Source organism: Cannabis sativa, chromosome 2 (genome assembly GCF_029168945.1).
Source record: "Cannabis sativa cultivar Pink pepper isolate KNU-18-1 chromosome 2, ASM2916894v1, whole genome shotgun sequence".
NCBI lineage: Eukaryota > Viridiplantae > Streptophyta > Magnoliopsida > Rosales > Cannabaceae > Cannabis > Cannabis sativa.
The window spans coordinates 76445547-76459851 of NC_083602.1; the positions used below are offsets into that span (position 1 = coordinate 76445547).

Below are 14305 nucleotides of genomic sequence, written 5' to 3' on the forward strand. Positions count from 1 at the left end.
ATGTCATCATTAAATGCGCCCTCACGCGCTCTGGGCTTGAGCCAGGGAAATGAGGAGTCAACCGGAGGCACTTGAGCAAGCCTTGGTTTATTTTTCCAAGTAAACAAGGCTTGGGGGGTAAATGTTGCCCCTGAATTCGCCCAAAATACGTGGACCAGTCGAAAAGGGACACGTGGATCAGATAACTTGTAAATATTTGATAAGTCTTTGTGCGCCACAAGGAAGCACCCTGGGTATGGGTCCCGGAGGAGGCACCCGGAGTACAAGGTACTCCCGGAAGCTCGCATAGCATGAAGCCTCTCCGGGATGTGTCAGGCTTCTCCTGAGTAATCAAGTCGCATTTAATGCCGCATGGGAGGAAGCGTGTTGGGACTGTAACACGCAATAAAGTCTGACGGCACAACCCCCAAACAGCAGTGCTACAGTAATGATCATTTAAGTCTAGCGACGGCTACTCTGCGAAGAGTCACGTCAATCACAAGGCAAAAAGGACATTCCTCATAAAAACCCTACAGCGCCTAGGGATTTGACCATGCATCACCCATGGTATATTCATTGGGAATACCCAACTTTATGGATACTTACAGATACATTTGTAAGAACAATCCTAGGGATCACCCCACCAAAACACTATAAATACCCCCTCAAAGCTCATTTAATGGGGTCGAGAATCTTGGGTTGCATAAGAGCAAGAAGAGAAAATACTCACCAAGAACATTCTCTGTATTTATGAGAAGAACATTCTCTCAAGTGTGGAATCTGTATTGAATACATCCATTAATAACAAAGACTCGTGGACTAAGGCTCATTAACGCCCCAACCACGTAAAAATCCTCATCTCGCTTTCTTACAGCTCACTACTACAATCATATTTTAATAGTTGCCGAAAATCTCGGTTAACAAATATTAATACTAATATTAATAATATTATATTAATATTAATATTATATTATTATTATTATAATATTATTTCGTATATAAACATATCAGTATTGATAAGTTTATTATATAAACTCGAGGTGGATGATGAACTAGTTTGGATATATGAATTTTTTTTATCTTTTCTCTATGTATTAACTTCTGATCATTTTCAAGTTTATTTTTTTAAAAAAAAGTTTATAAACAGAAAACATATGAAATGAAACTCTCGTTCTCCCCCTTCGACAAAACTTTTTCTCCTTATATTCATTTTTTCGATTTTTAATCCAAAACCTAGCGATCTAAGCTCTAGTAGTAGCAGAATAGAAAATTCTCATAGCAGAAAAGCTTAAGGTAAGGTTTAATTCTGTTTTAAGTTTAAAACAATTGGTTTTATATTGAAGTTTTGTGAATTAGAATAGTTACGGAGATTCTGACCTTATAGAATTATTCTTGGGTAGTTATAGAACTAGTTTCGATGATAACTTGTTGAATTCGAAGTAACTTTAAGTTAGAAATTGAGTTTAGAACTTTTTAAAGCTTAGTCTGAACGTTAATGGCGTTTTCTGTTTAAGGGCTCGATTTTAATTTCTGTTACGCAAGGACTGTTGTATATATGGTATATATGTGCCCTGTGAAGTTTGGAGTGATTTGGATAGGTTTCGGGAGTGTTTCGGTGAGTGCAAAATTTGAGATTTTTGTGCCCAAAGATGGTCAGCCGTTTTTACCAAAATGGCCTGCCGATTCTGGAAATTTCGAGAAGATCTAGAATCATATTTTTGTTATAACTTTTCACTCAGGTGTTTGTTTTGGACGTTTTATATACTGTTTCGAAACTTGCAACAAGCTCTATCATATGATGTATGTTTTAGAGCCAAAATATAAGTTTCATTTTAGTGTATTTGAACTACGGAGTTTGGTAGGAAACCCTAGGTTATCCTTTGCAACTATTAAGCATTGTTTTGGGCAAACACTTATTAGTTTATTCTTATTATGACATAGCGCCCGAGATCATCGATCGTTTTTTAAGCACGTCAGCCAACATACCTGAACTGGAACTTGAGGTAAGAAAAGTATAATGTACCATATGGTATGACATGTGTTATAATTATTAGCTGTCTGATTAGATAGTAATAATGCTAATGTGATATAAAACTTCACCTGATTAGTTGATATGATAGATGGATTTCAAATTATGAAATGAATTTGTCTGATTAGGAAATATGATACATAAATACACTTGATTAGGTGATATAGTGCCAAGCTATGACATAGGCTGAGCTTGCCTGATAAGGCAATGCAATATATGTACATATATATGATGAATGTCTGGCTATGTCAAAAACTTGCTTGAGTAGGTAATGTGATATCTCTATTCAGTGTAGATCATCTATAGAGGATCTTTGACTATTAGGATTGTAACAATGGATCATCATAACTTATGTATATCGTGGTACATATAGAGCATTATATATAATTGAGAGTGCTATTCATTTCCAAATCTATGTTGGTGCAAGGCAGAATTAATAAGTTAGAGAATTTGCTTGGTAAATTCTAGATCTACTTATTGAAAGCTCGGTTATATAGGTTCATGGTCCCCTCACTAGTTGAGATAATACTGCTTGCAGACTCACTTAATTGATTTTAATTAATCAATTTTAATTCTAAAATTACACTATGTCTTATTTATGAATTTTCACTAAGCAAGGGCTTAATTGTGAAGGAAAAAGGTTTTAGGGTCAATTTATTAATTAAGAGAGTCGGTATGGTCTAATTAATAAATAATATAAATAACAATTTTATTTGATAATTAATTATAATTATTAAATAAATAGTTTTGGCATTTATAGGATTGAATTGGAAAATATAGTATTATTGATAAAAGAATAAGTAGTTGAAATAAAGTGGCAAAATTGTAACTAGAAAGTGGTCCCTTTTATGTGGTCGGCCTTAAGTTGATTTTTTGCCCAATATTTTATTCTTTTTTAATTTATATAATTTAGCCTAAGCCCAAGTTGAAACACTATAAAAGGAACATGATGCTCTCACTCATCCTCTTGATACCTTCAATCAAATCCAACCTAGTTTTCTCTGTCAGACAACTAGTAGATGAGAGAGTTCCTTCTATAGTGATTTTAAAACCTCCTTCATTGTTCTTCATCATATTCGAACCCTTTGTGATAGAGTTCCATGCCCACACATAGCAAGTCAAGTACTCAATCATAGTGAGTAAGACGGTGGTAACCAAACCCGAAGGAGAGAAAGAGATCCATGCTCAAATCTTGATAATACTCTGCGACAGAAAGGAACAAGGGTCAGAGATTTGAGCGGAAGGAGTCATTATATTCCGCTGCAATCAATGTAAGGTTTTCTAAACTCTTATGTGTTTATTTTTATTATTTTGGAGATATTCATATTTAGGATGTTAATTCAACATACTAGTTAGTAAATCTAAATCCTGGTAAAATATTTTCAACACCTTGTTGATATAGGTAGTACCAATCAATCCATTTAAGCTCTCTTCAACTGTGTAGTCCCATACCTACACAGTCTCAAAATCATCCCAGTTGACCTTCCCCAGGCGGTGTGGGATTGCATAACTTACCTGATGTTTCCCCTTATGGATAACAGGACTACTGATTGTCACACTTATTTTATGAGGAAGCGACTTGGGAATTAGTCATAAATGCAGGCACTGTATCCCAAATTATATAGGTAAATTTCAAGGACGAAATTTTTATAAGGAGGGGATGCTTGTAATATCTCAATAAGTCTAATGTTAACTAATTAGGGTTTATATTTATATTATATTAGATAATAAGTAATCTATTTCAGCAAAAAAATTAAATTTGCTATAAGTGAATAAATAAGCATAATTTATAAATTACGAAGATTTATATAGCATGTGTGAATGTAATATGAGCTATATGTGGAATAAAAATATTTTTCAGATTTGGCGATCTTGGAGACTCAATCGTTGAAAGGTTTCTCCTTTAAAAATAATATCCTAGACAAGCAGTCGGACAATAAACACAGGACACAACTACGGTCTGACGCAAGGGACAGGATCCGACTTGGTGTCAAACAAAGCATAATCATCGGGTGTAGTTCCGGATTAAGTTGTTGGGAGCTTCCAGGAAGTCCAGCCAAGGCCTTCTTGGGATAGTCGATTCTTGATTATCCCGGAGTGCTCGTGCTCCCCATTTGCCTCCAAATGGCGAAAGCATCATACTAAAACTTCAAGAATCACCTTGTCCTTCTCAAGGGAATCCTTCTTCCGAGTACTTCGATATCTTATGTAATCCTATCTTAGGAAAGAGTCCGTGATATCAGTATATGATCTGACGTGGCACTCTTCTACAGGTTCCATGTAAATCCCATCTGTTAACAATGATAACATTTACCCCCAAGCTCTTAGAACTTGAAAGTATCGATAGCTTGTAGTCTTTCCCCAAAGGTTCGTCATGTGTTTATGACTCGCAGACATGCCATTAGGAGATTGAAGGGATTGTCCATGTTTGTCGTTCTTGGTGATATCACGGAGGACTCGCCGAAGAGTGATGCTTAATTAAGGGAGTCGTGAGGCTCACGCTCTGTATTTTAAGCATGTTTCTTGAGAAAAAAATGGCAGCTGATTTCGAAAACACGTCTGCATCTAGTCATTGGAGATGTAGTTTTACATTACAAAGTCTTAAGCATGTAACACTACTCGGTTACCGAAGCCATGAGTCTCGATTGTCGACTCTATTTCTGTTTGGATCACTGTCGTTTCTCGACTGTTGCCACCACATTTTGTTGCTTATATTTGTATATGTGTTACTGTTGAGTTTAATATCGTTATGTAGTATTTTGTTAGCAAAATATATGGCGGTAATAATTTCATTGGAGAAGATTTTTGCTTGGAGTTATTAGGGCCAGTTGGTATAGCTTTTAGAAAAGCTAAAAGTTGCTTTTTCAAAAAACTGTGATAAAAATGTGTTTGGTAAATAGTTAAAAAATAGCTTTTTGAAGAATTTACAGAAAAACGACAACTAAAAACTATATGTACTTATTTATTATATATTAGAAAAATAAAAATATTTAAAATAAATTAATTATAATAAAAAAAATAATAATTAAATCTCTTATTTTTTTAAAAAAAAAATAATTTATATTTTATTTTAATATTAACAAACCATATAAATTTAGAGTTTTTCTTATATACTTGAGGTTCTGATTTTTTATTACATTTGATAAAATATAATATAAAAATACTATAAATTATTTTTTCAAATGCATATAAATTTATACTTTGAAAAAAAATTAAAAATATATAGAAAATAAAAATATTATATAATTTTTTATATATATATTTGTGATTTTAATAAACTAGAGCATTATCATTACATTTTAACAACTCAGTACTTTAAAATCTATAATTTATCAAACACTCAGCTTAGTTTTTTTTCACAGTTCTGTTGCAACCCTTAATATCATTCAAGCAAAATATATAGTGGTGTTGATATTATTGGAGCAATCTTTTGCTTGGTCTACATTTAAGTTTTGATAACTTCGATTGTTTTATGGCATTGAGCCACATGCTTCGTGACTTAGCCTTATTACATATTATTTCAAGTTTGTCTTTCAGAAAAATCTCTATTTTATGACCTCACAAGAATTAGTTGTTCGTATTCCATGACAATGCGTAAATTCAGGTGGATGAGAAACTTAATTATATGAATTTTTTCTATTATTTTTGTACAAAAAAAATGTTATTTCAATGAAATGTTCACTGTCAAAAAAAAAAAAATAGTGATGTAAGTGCTCATTGAATAAAAATAAAGATTATAATTAATAAACGACATAAAGATTCTAAGACAAGCTCTGTTCCTACTTTCATAACCACAGATAATCCTTTTATTCGAGCCCTAAATTTACAAACCAGTTCACTTTGGTAACATCTCCCAATACAATGAGCACCATTTTTGTTTTCTAAATTTTTTCAAATGATACGAAAAATCTTTACACACTTTATCTTCTGTTCTCTAAATATACATATATATATTAGAAGTAAAAAGCGGCATGTAGAAGAGTTGAACGCTCCTGGAGTGTGGATAAAATACTGACCATCCACCCATTCATCTTTTTCTTTTTCCACATGTAAAGTAAATAAAGAGAAGTAAAGAAACTCTTATACCTATGCGACTATATTCCTACATACAAACAGTTGCATAGATAATAATGGCTTCATCTTCACTGAACCATCAGGCGGTGAAGGGTTTTTCAGTGGTGCAAACGGTAACCAAGAACGATACTGATAAATGCAACCATAAAAACAAACAGAAGAGGAAACCCGACTTGGACCGTTTTTACGCCTCTTTTGCTCAACTCTGCCTGCAGTTAGCAATAAAACAAGAACAAAAAATACTTAAGACATGTCTCAGATGCAGAAGTCCAGGGTGAACTCGTGACTTCTTATGCAAACAAAACAGAAGATAAAACAGAGAAATTTATTGCTTTTGTAGCTAGTACTAACAGATAAATACAAAAAAGAAGAGGACAACACAGTTTTCATACTACGAAAAGTTCAGTGTGTAATATAAGAGGCTCCAAGCAAGTTTTAGAAGACAATATATATACATATATATATATATATATATATATATATATCAAAAGAAGACAAAAGGCAAATAATGAAAAGTAAGCCTCCGTCTTTTACTTCTACTCTACCCCATACTTGTCGGAACTAAGAGATAAGTAAGAACTTAATCTAGCATGTAAACTTAGTCCAACTAAAGCAGTAACAGACATTGTTTTACATGGCTGTGAAATTATTTCTTGTTTAACCTTTTTGTACTTTTATTTTTAATATTTTTCCCACTCACTATCTGAGATTCCTAAATTCATCCCACTGCTGCTATAGTGATTACAATTTATTTTTCTCAGATTTTGTTGCAGGAGATAATAGTAAGAGAGAAATATATAAGAAATACAAAACAAAATAGTAAGAGAACCACAAAACAGAATAGGGGTTGAAAGAATTACTAATTTCTCCTGTAAAAATTTTCTCTCTTCAATGTTTGATTTTCTCTCCTCCATCAGCTGTAAAATAGTAGCATCAGCCTACAAAGGAAAAATATCAGTTAATTATGGCTCTTGATTAATGAAGAGATATAAAAAATCCATGGGTAAAAGACCAAATGTTATTATGATCCAAATACTGAGGATAGTTTTCTGTTTTTCCTTCCATACAGGGGTTAAAAAAATACTTTCCACTCTTTTGGGTTCAAAAATACTTTCCGCTATTACATGAAAAAAAAAAAGCAAAAACAAAGTGTAAAGAATTATAATAATAATAATAATATGAAAGTTAAAGGAAATCAATAAAAGCCATACACCAACATTTAATGAATTTGTGACAAGACCAACCTGATGAAGTTTTAATTCAAATTTGCTTAGCTTTGATTTAATCTCCTCAACATCTTTAAACAACTTCAACTCCTCTACAGCCTTTACATTTTTCAACTCAACATCTTTCACTGGCTTCGATTCCTCAACACTCTCTACGGATTTTAACTCTATGTCCTTTGCTGGCTTCAATTCCTCTACATATTTATCTGAATTCAAATCCATGACATCGTTTGCTGGATTCAAATCCTCCACATACTTTGATGGCTTCAACTCCTCCACGTACTTTGCAGACTTCAACTCCTCTGGGTACAATGATGGCTTCAATTCCTCTACGTACTTTGCAGGGCTCAACTCTTCTGTGTACTTTAATGGCTTCAACTCCTCCGAGTACATTGACGACTTCGACTCCTCTGCATACATTGTGGGCTTCAACTCCTCCGCGTACAAGGTGGGCTTCAACTCCTCCATGTACCTTGCGGTCTTCAACACCTCTGTGTGCTTTGAGGGCTTCAACTCCTCCGTGTACTTTACGGGCTTCAACTCCTCCGTGTACATGGTGGGATTCAACACCTCTGAGTTCTTTGCAGGCTCCATTTCCTCCTTGTGCTTTGCAGGCTTCAATTCCTCTATACCCTTTGCTGGTTTTAACTCCTGTACGTCCTTTTCCAGCATAAACTCCACATTTTTCACAGGCTTCAATTCTGTAGCCACCACTGGCTTTTGCTCCTTAATTTTAACTGTTACAGACTCCTCTGTATCCTTGCTAACCTGATTCATGAGAAGACAAAATTGATATTAAAAAATATATAAGCACACTTGACATGTTGAATTTTATTAATATATCTATATATATATATATATTATATATTGGCATACACCTGACAAATGTCTATACACTAATGCACTTTAACTAAATAACTATTTTGCCATTCGAAACTCAAAGCATTCTCGCATGAGAGAATGAGTATGAAACAGAAGCAACTTTATGTGTCAAATGTGAGGAGGCGGGCGTATTGAAACATCAAAATGAAATAAAAGAGTTAATCTAACCGTTTGTTGTTTGGATAAATTTCCAACTCCATTTAAAGAGTGATCTTTAGAAAATAAATAATCATCACCCATCCCCTGGTTTAAGGCTCCATTAATTGGTGACAAGGTTGGCGAATGAGGTGGGCTGACAAGAATCACTCTCAGTTTCTTCTCTTCAACCAGTTTCCCGCCATCTTTCGCAAACTGTTATAAAAACCATGAGAAACTAAAAGAGACATCAAGAGAAACAACAACAACAACAACAACAACAGCAGAAATTACCATGCTAGCTGTAATGTACTCATCCGTTGTCTCAGCAGAAACCACTGTGCTCTGGATTAAAAACTTATCCTTGCACTCCAAGTCGAGTGGAGTTGTCCGTGGCATTTGCATTGTGACTAAGTTTACATAAAAGAAAGAAAGAAATTACTACAAGGAGCATACTACTTCACTTAGCAATGAAAATTCACACCAAATGATCTCATGACATGCAGAAAGTTAATTCACCAGGCTCATAGCTGTCAAAAGTGAATGATTGTGGATTTTGTTCAAAATAAATAAATAAATCTGCAGCACTTACATCCTTGACAAAAATTATTTGTAAGACAGAAAATATAAAAGAAGAAAGGGAAACAACTAAACCTATTGAACAGTGTGTACCTATAAAATCACAACTCGAATTGGGCATTATAACACCAACATTGGGCCGCACACAGTATCTCTTAGGGGAGGTGGTCTTAACCTGCCAATATCATCATTCTTAAATCACATTGCAATCTGGATACCATCAATACCAAATCCGTAGTATTATCTTGAACAAGAGCAATTAAAACATACCTTAAAAGCAACATGGTAGTTGGTGTTATTGGAAAGCTGAACTGAACATGAGCTTGGCTTCTTCAATTCAACTATAAAAACAATAAGAAAATCAATTAACGAACTAAGAACCAACTAAACATGGCAAGCAAATGAGATAATAAAAAACATGTCAACTGTTCAGTTGTCACCCTCCACAAGCCTTACAAACTCCTTAAGCAACGGTAAACAAGATCTTTATATCAAAATTTAAAGCCCCTGCCACTAAAACAACTATTTGGTGTTTTTAGGAAACACTTCCTAACTTCTCTAACGCCCTGCCCCTCTAACCCCAGCGCCACCCACCCACCCACAAAAATAAAAAGAAGAAAAACACACACACGCACACACACACACACGGCGTACTTAGTTCGTTGTATACCACAAAAAGAGAAGAGGGAAAAAAAAATCCGCTTCCGGAGGTAGCATTAATTGAAATATAACACTAATATTTTTTAAAAAAAAAAAAAAAAAAAAAAAAGAACTTTAGCTAGATGACAATCCCAAACAACGTTCAATCATATTTTAAGGGGAAAAAAACATCAATAATTACAGGGATCACGATGATGCTAAAATCAGGGACCAATAACAATGATGATGAGCTTACTTGTGAACTTCAATTCTTTAGGTTGAATTTCCAAAAGTTTACTCATTTCTCCGCTTTATGAAAACTCGAGTTCAAAAACGATTCTCTCTCTCAGCATCCAAAAGCACGCACTAATAAATTAATACCCAGCTCTCCACTTTACCTGCATAATAACAATATTACAAGTATGAAGTCCCAAAAATATCCATGCTTAAAGAAAATGGCAAATAGGATTAGGTACGTTCACACGCGCGCAAATATTAATAATATCCAACGCTTTTGGTTAGGTTGCCGTAGGAAACGCCTAGAGATCAGAAGATATTAAATTATACACAATAAATATGTAATTATAAAAAAATAATTATTATTAAATTGAAAAATAACCCAACTTAAGATTAAAAAATCAAATTAAAAGTTTTCGTGCAGAGGATCCCAAGCCAAAAATCACAGAGTAAGAGATTCAGAGAATCGATTCCTTTGTTCTTTCTGTCGCCAAAATTTTCTCACCAAACAAACACACAGTCCAAGAATTCTAAAACTCATCACCTCTCTAGTCTCAACGATCAAACTTATTTACCAGAGCTACATTCACAGTTTTCAACTCGTGATCGATCGGGAAAAATTAGTGAAGAAAAAAAATATAAACTTACTTAAATCCTGACCCGCTGTGGCTGATCAGTACGCAAAACGAATCCAGCAACCGAAAATCGTTTCCAAGCCAGGACTTAACTACTCAACGCAGAAGAGAAAAACAATAATAGAAGTAGTGGAGAAAAAGCAACCCTGCGCCGTTCGGGATCGTCTTCTTAGGGGGATTTTGAATACAGTTAGAAGAAGGGGCTGACTATGGAGTCGGTCAATTTGGAGGCAAGGAGACAACAACAACAACAAAAAAAACGTAAAAAGAAATCAAACTGATGCGTGAAAGTTCCGTTTTTCGGAACCAATATATATAATAATATTATAATAACAATAAGGCCAATCTTTGGTGGGGATTTAAACAATTTGGGAGCAAAGGACAAACCCTAGGATTCTAGAGAGAGAAAATGATCAAGAGAAGAGAAAATAGAGAGGGAGAGGGATTGAGAGAGGTAGGGAAAAAAGAAACTGTGGTGGGTGGTCTGGAACAAAACTAATGGCCAAATATTACTTACTATAACAACTGGTGAAAGCGTCAGTTGAACCAGCAGTTTGGAGAATCGGTTCGGATTCGGGTTATGTATGGTATCAGGTTCGGATAGAATAAAATCACTTACTTATGTTTGGTAACAATAAAGGGAGAATAGGGTGGATTGAGGATTTATTTTTACCACATTATGATTGAGGATAAAAGAAAATGATGAGAGTACATTAATTAAAATTCAATGTTGCATCCTCAAAAAGGGTGCAACTATGCATCTATTGTATTTTTGACTTTCATATAGCCTTTAATTTTTTTACGACTTTGTTTAATTTTTTTTAAGATATTCTGTGATTTTTTTAAGAAAAAAATTAAAAATAAATAAATAACACGTTAAAAATAAAATTTAATAAGCGTGTTGCACTGCTTTTGTTAATTTATATATGTGTGAAATAAGAATTTTTGAATCTGTAAATATTGGAAAATAGTGTCCAACATGAATTAAATGTAAAAAAATATTAAGGGCCAGTTTGACACAGTTGTGCTGTGAGAAAAAAAGTTGTAGCTGTGCTGTAAAAAATAAACAGTTGTAGCTGTGCTGTGAGAAAAAACTGTTGAGTGTTTGGTAAATATAATTTTAAAATAGCTGTGAGTTAAAAAAAAAGTTATATATAAGTATTTGACAAGCTAGATGATTGAATAGCTGTTAAATATATAATTATCAAAATAAGTATGATATTTGTTATCTAATTTATTTAAATAAATTTATACGTATTAATATATTTATAATTATTTTTTATTTTATTACAAATTACAATAATTTTTTTCTTATAATATTTAATTTTTTGAAAATATATATATAATAAAATAATTAGTTAGACTTTTACTAATAATAATAAAAAAAAAATTACATAAATATTATCTATTAGATAAAGATGATAGAGAAAGATATATTAGGAGAAGAGAATCTTAAAATAAAATGGTAAAAAGGAAATTTTATAATTAAAATGAGGGCAATTTTGTCAAGTGAAATATTCATTAAACTAACATTCCCATACAAGCTAATTTCCCAACTTTTGCAAAAAGTTAAAAAAATTTCTTAAATTCTTAAAAAAGCTAGTTTTCTAATTTTACCAAACACATTTTGAATGATAACTTTTTAAAAAAGTGCTTCTAGCTTTCTTAAAAGCTATCCCAAACGCACTCTAAGGGCCAGTTTGGCACAGTTGTGCTGTGGAAAAAAGCAGTTGTAGTTGTGCTGTGAGGAAAAGCAGCTGTAGCAGAACTGTGAAAAAAAGCTGAGTTGAGTGTTTGGTAAATTATAATTTTTCAAGTGTTGCGACTTCTTAAGATTCTATTATAATAATAATAATATTTTAATCTAGTTCATTATAATCACAAATATATATATATATAAAAATATGTTATATAAAATTTTTATTTTTTATATATTTTCAATTATTTTTTTTATAGTATAAATTTATATGCATTTGATAAAAATAATTTTTAATATTTTTAAATTATATTTTTATCACTTGTGAAAGATAAAATTGTAATTTATAAGAAACATAAATTGATATTGTTTGTTAATAATAAAAATATAAATATAAAATATTTTTTAAAATAAAATAAAAAATTAGAAATTTAAAAATTATTTATTTTTAAATATTTTTTCATTTTAAAAGATATTTTTATTTTTTATAATATATAATAAATAATTAAATAAATTTTTAGTAAAAATAATTTATTATAGAGTCTTTTAATCAATTAATTAAATCTTTAAAAGTAATTTAAATAAAAGCAATTTTTTTTCTTCTTTTTCTCGATTCTTCTTCTTCTTCTTCTTCTTCTTCTTCTTCTTCTTCTTCTTCTTCTTCTTCTTCTTCTAGATTCTTCTTACTAACCTCCCCAAAGCATTCTTCCTCCTTCCCTAATCGCCAATCTTCTTCTTCTTCCTTTCCCCTGGCAAACCAGCCAGATCCATTCCTTCCAAAATTGCCCAGAGCCCCAACCAGCGTCTTCCCCTTCTCCTTCTTGGATTCTCCTTCCCAAATCGTCTGCAGCCCCTTCGTTCGACTCATCCCAGAAGTCAATGATAGTAGACGTGGTCGAGTACAAAACCAAGGGTCTGAGCAGAGCTTCAAGCTCCTAGATCGAGAGGTTGGTCCAACGTTGTTCCGGTTTGAAGTCCTAATGATATATTCTGAGATTTTTTTAGTTTTTCTAATTTTGGGGGTGTTTACCCAGATTTTTAAAAATTGATAAATTAGAGCTTAAGAAAGATATAAAGCAAATAATAATAGACAAGTAAGTTCTACATAGTTCGGGCGTTAATAATCCCTAGTCCGCGAGCCCGCAGTATTAGCCTTACCAGCAAGTGTTTGAATATTACAAATATTTACAATATGAACCTTACCCTTGTATTCCTATTTTTTCTCTTGAGGAAGAATGAAGGTAGTAGGAATTTCAGCAAAGGTTTGGTAAGTATCAAATTGTTCACACTTTGCACATGAAAAATAAGAGTATTTATAGGCACGTATGGGAGTGAGGGCATACCCTTCACCCAGTTAGAGTTTCGTATTCAACACGCTACAATGGTTGGTACTACAACATGGAGATCTGATCGTTGGTTGGTAGGGAGCATTCCCATCGTGTGGTGTACAACTGCTGCCAGGCATTTTGTGGGAATGAGGGCACATGTCACTCAAAAGTTTCACCTTGCAAAGTTGTTGTCTAGGCAACCTATTGGACAAAAAAGAGCTTCAGAGGCACGTATGTGCACTACCAAGGTTTGACGTAGGGGACAAGATCTGATTTGGTGTCAGATGATATGTAATTGTCACCCTAAGCTCTGGGTAAGATACATCAAAATAGGTTCTAGGATTATTTGGTCATACCCTTCCCGGATTAGACTAACATGCTACCCTTCTCGGATACTCGTAGCTTTTGATCCTTCTTAATAGCAGATTAATGGTGGGAATCCTAGAGTCCTTTTCGTCCTTACTGATAGGGAAAACCTCTGGGTAACTCCTAGAATATAACTGTTGGGTTTTATGCCCTAAGTAAAACTCATTTCAATATAATCAGATTTACTTATTAATATAGATTAGAAATAACATTTAATGTTGCATGGTTCACATGATTTATTTCATGATTATATGTACATAATGTATAAATTCATCTGAAACCCTTTTCACATACTTGATCCTGTTTATTGTGCCGTCAACACATTGGAAAGTAAACATGACTATGTGAATAAAGTTTCCTAGATTTATCAGACACAGGGTTTTACTGATATGATAATCTACAACAGAGTTTACTTGCATTTGGAGAAGTGCTATGTTCTTTCCAGAGCATTGGTTAAAGTAAAGCTCAGGTTGGATGCATGGAGTATGCATCGGAAGGGA

General features: G+C 33.2%; 1 protein-coding gene across 2 annotated transcripts; it reads right to left on the bottom strand.

The window, feature by feature from the left end:
- Positions 1-5725: 5725 nt before the first annotated feature.
- Positions 5726-11095, bottom strand: LOC115718939 (vesicle-associated protein 2-2). 2 transcript variants are annotated; one of them, XM_030647766.2, is made up of 9 exons: positions 10429-11095; positions 9800-9941; positions 9175-9245; positions 8998-9079; positions 8620-8735; positions 8359-8541; positions 7327-8076; positions 6943-7020; positions 5726-6291 (listed from the first exon to the last, which is right to left on the bottom strand). In XM_030647766.2, the coding sequence occupies exons 2-9, from the start codon at positions 9843-9845 to the stop codon at positions 6181-6183; spliced, it is 1437 nt and encodes a 478-aa protein (XP_030503626.2). In that variant the 5' UTR covers positions 9846-9941; positions 10429-11095; the 3' UTR covers positions 5726-6180. The 2 variants fall into 2 exon arrangements, with proteins under 2 accessions (XP_030503626.2, XP_060966893.1); XM_061110910.1 differs by having other exon boundaries at positions 5726-7020; positions 10429-11015.
- Positions 11096-14305: the final 3210 nt, after the last annotated feature.

Bases quoted from the DNA above. Each gene is read 5' to 3' on its own strand.
- LOC115718939 (XM_061110910.1), bottom strand. From the start codon at position 9,845: ATGAGTAAACTTTTGGAAATTCAACCTAAAGAATTGAAGTTCACAA. The intron at 9,080-9,174 runs GTATGTTTTAAT...TGATATTGGCAG, and splicing joins ACTACCATGTTGCTTTTAAG to GTTAAGACCACCTCCCCTAA. The intron at 8,542-8,619 runs GTAATTTCTGCT...TTTTTATAACAG, and splicing joins AGTACATTACAGCTAGCATG to TTTGCGAAAGATGGCGGGAA.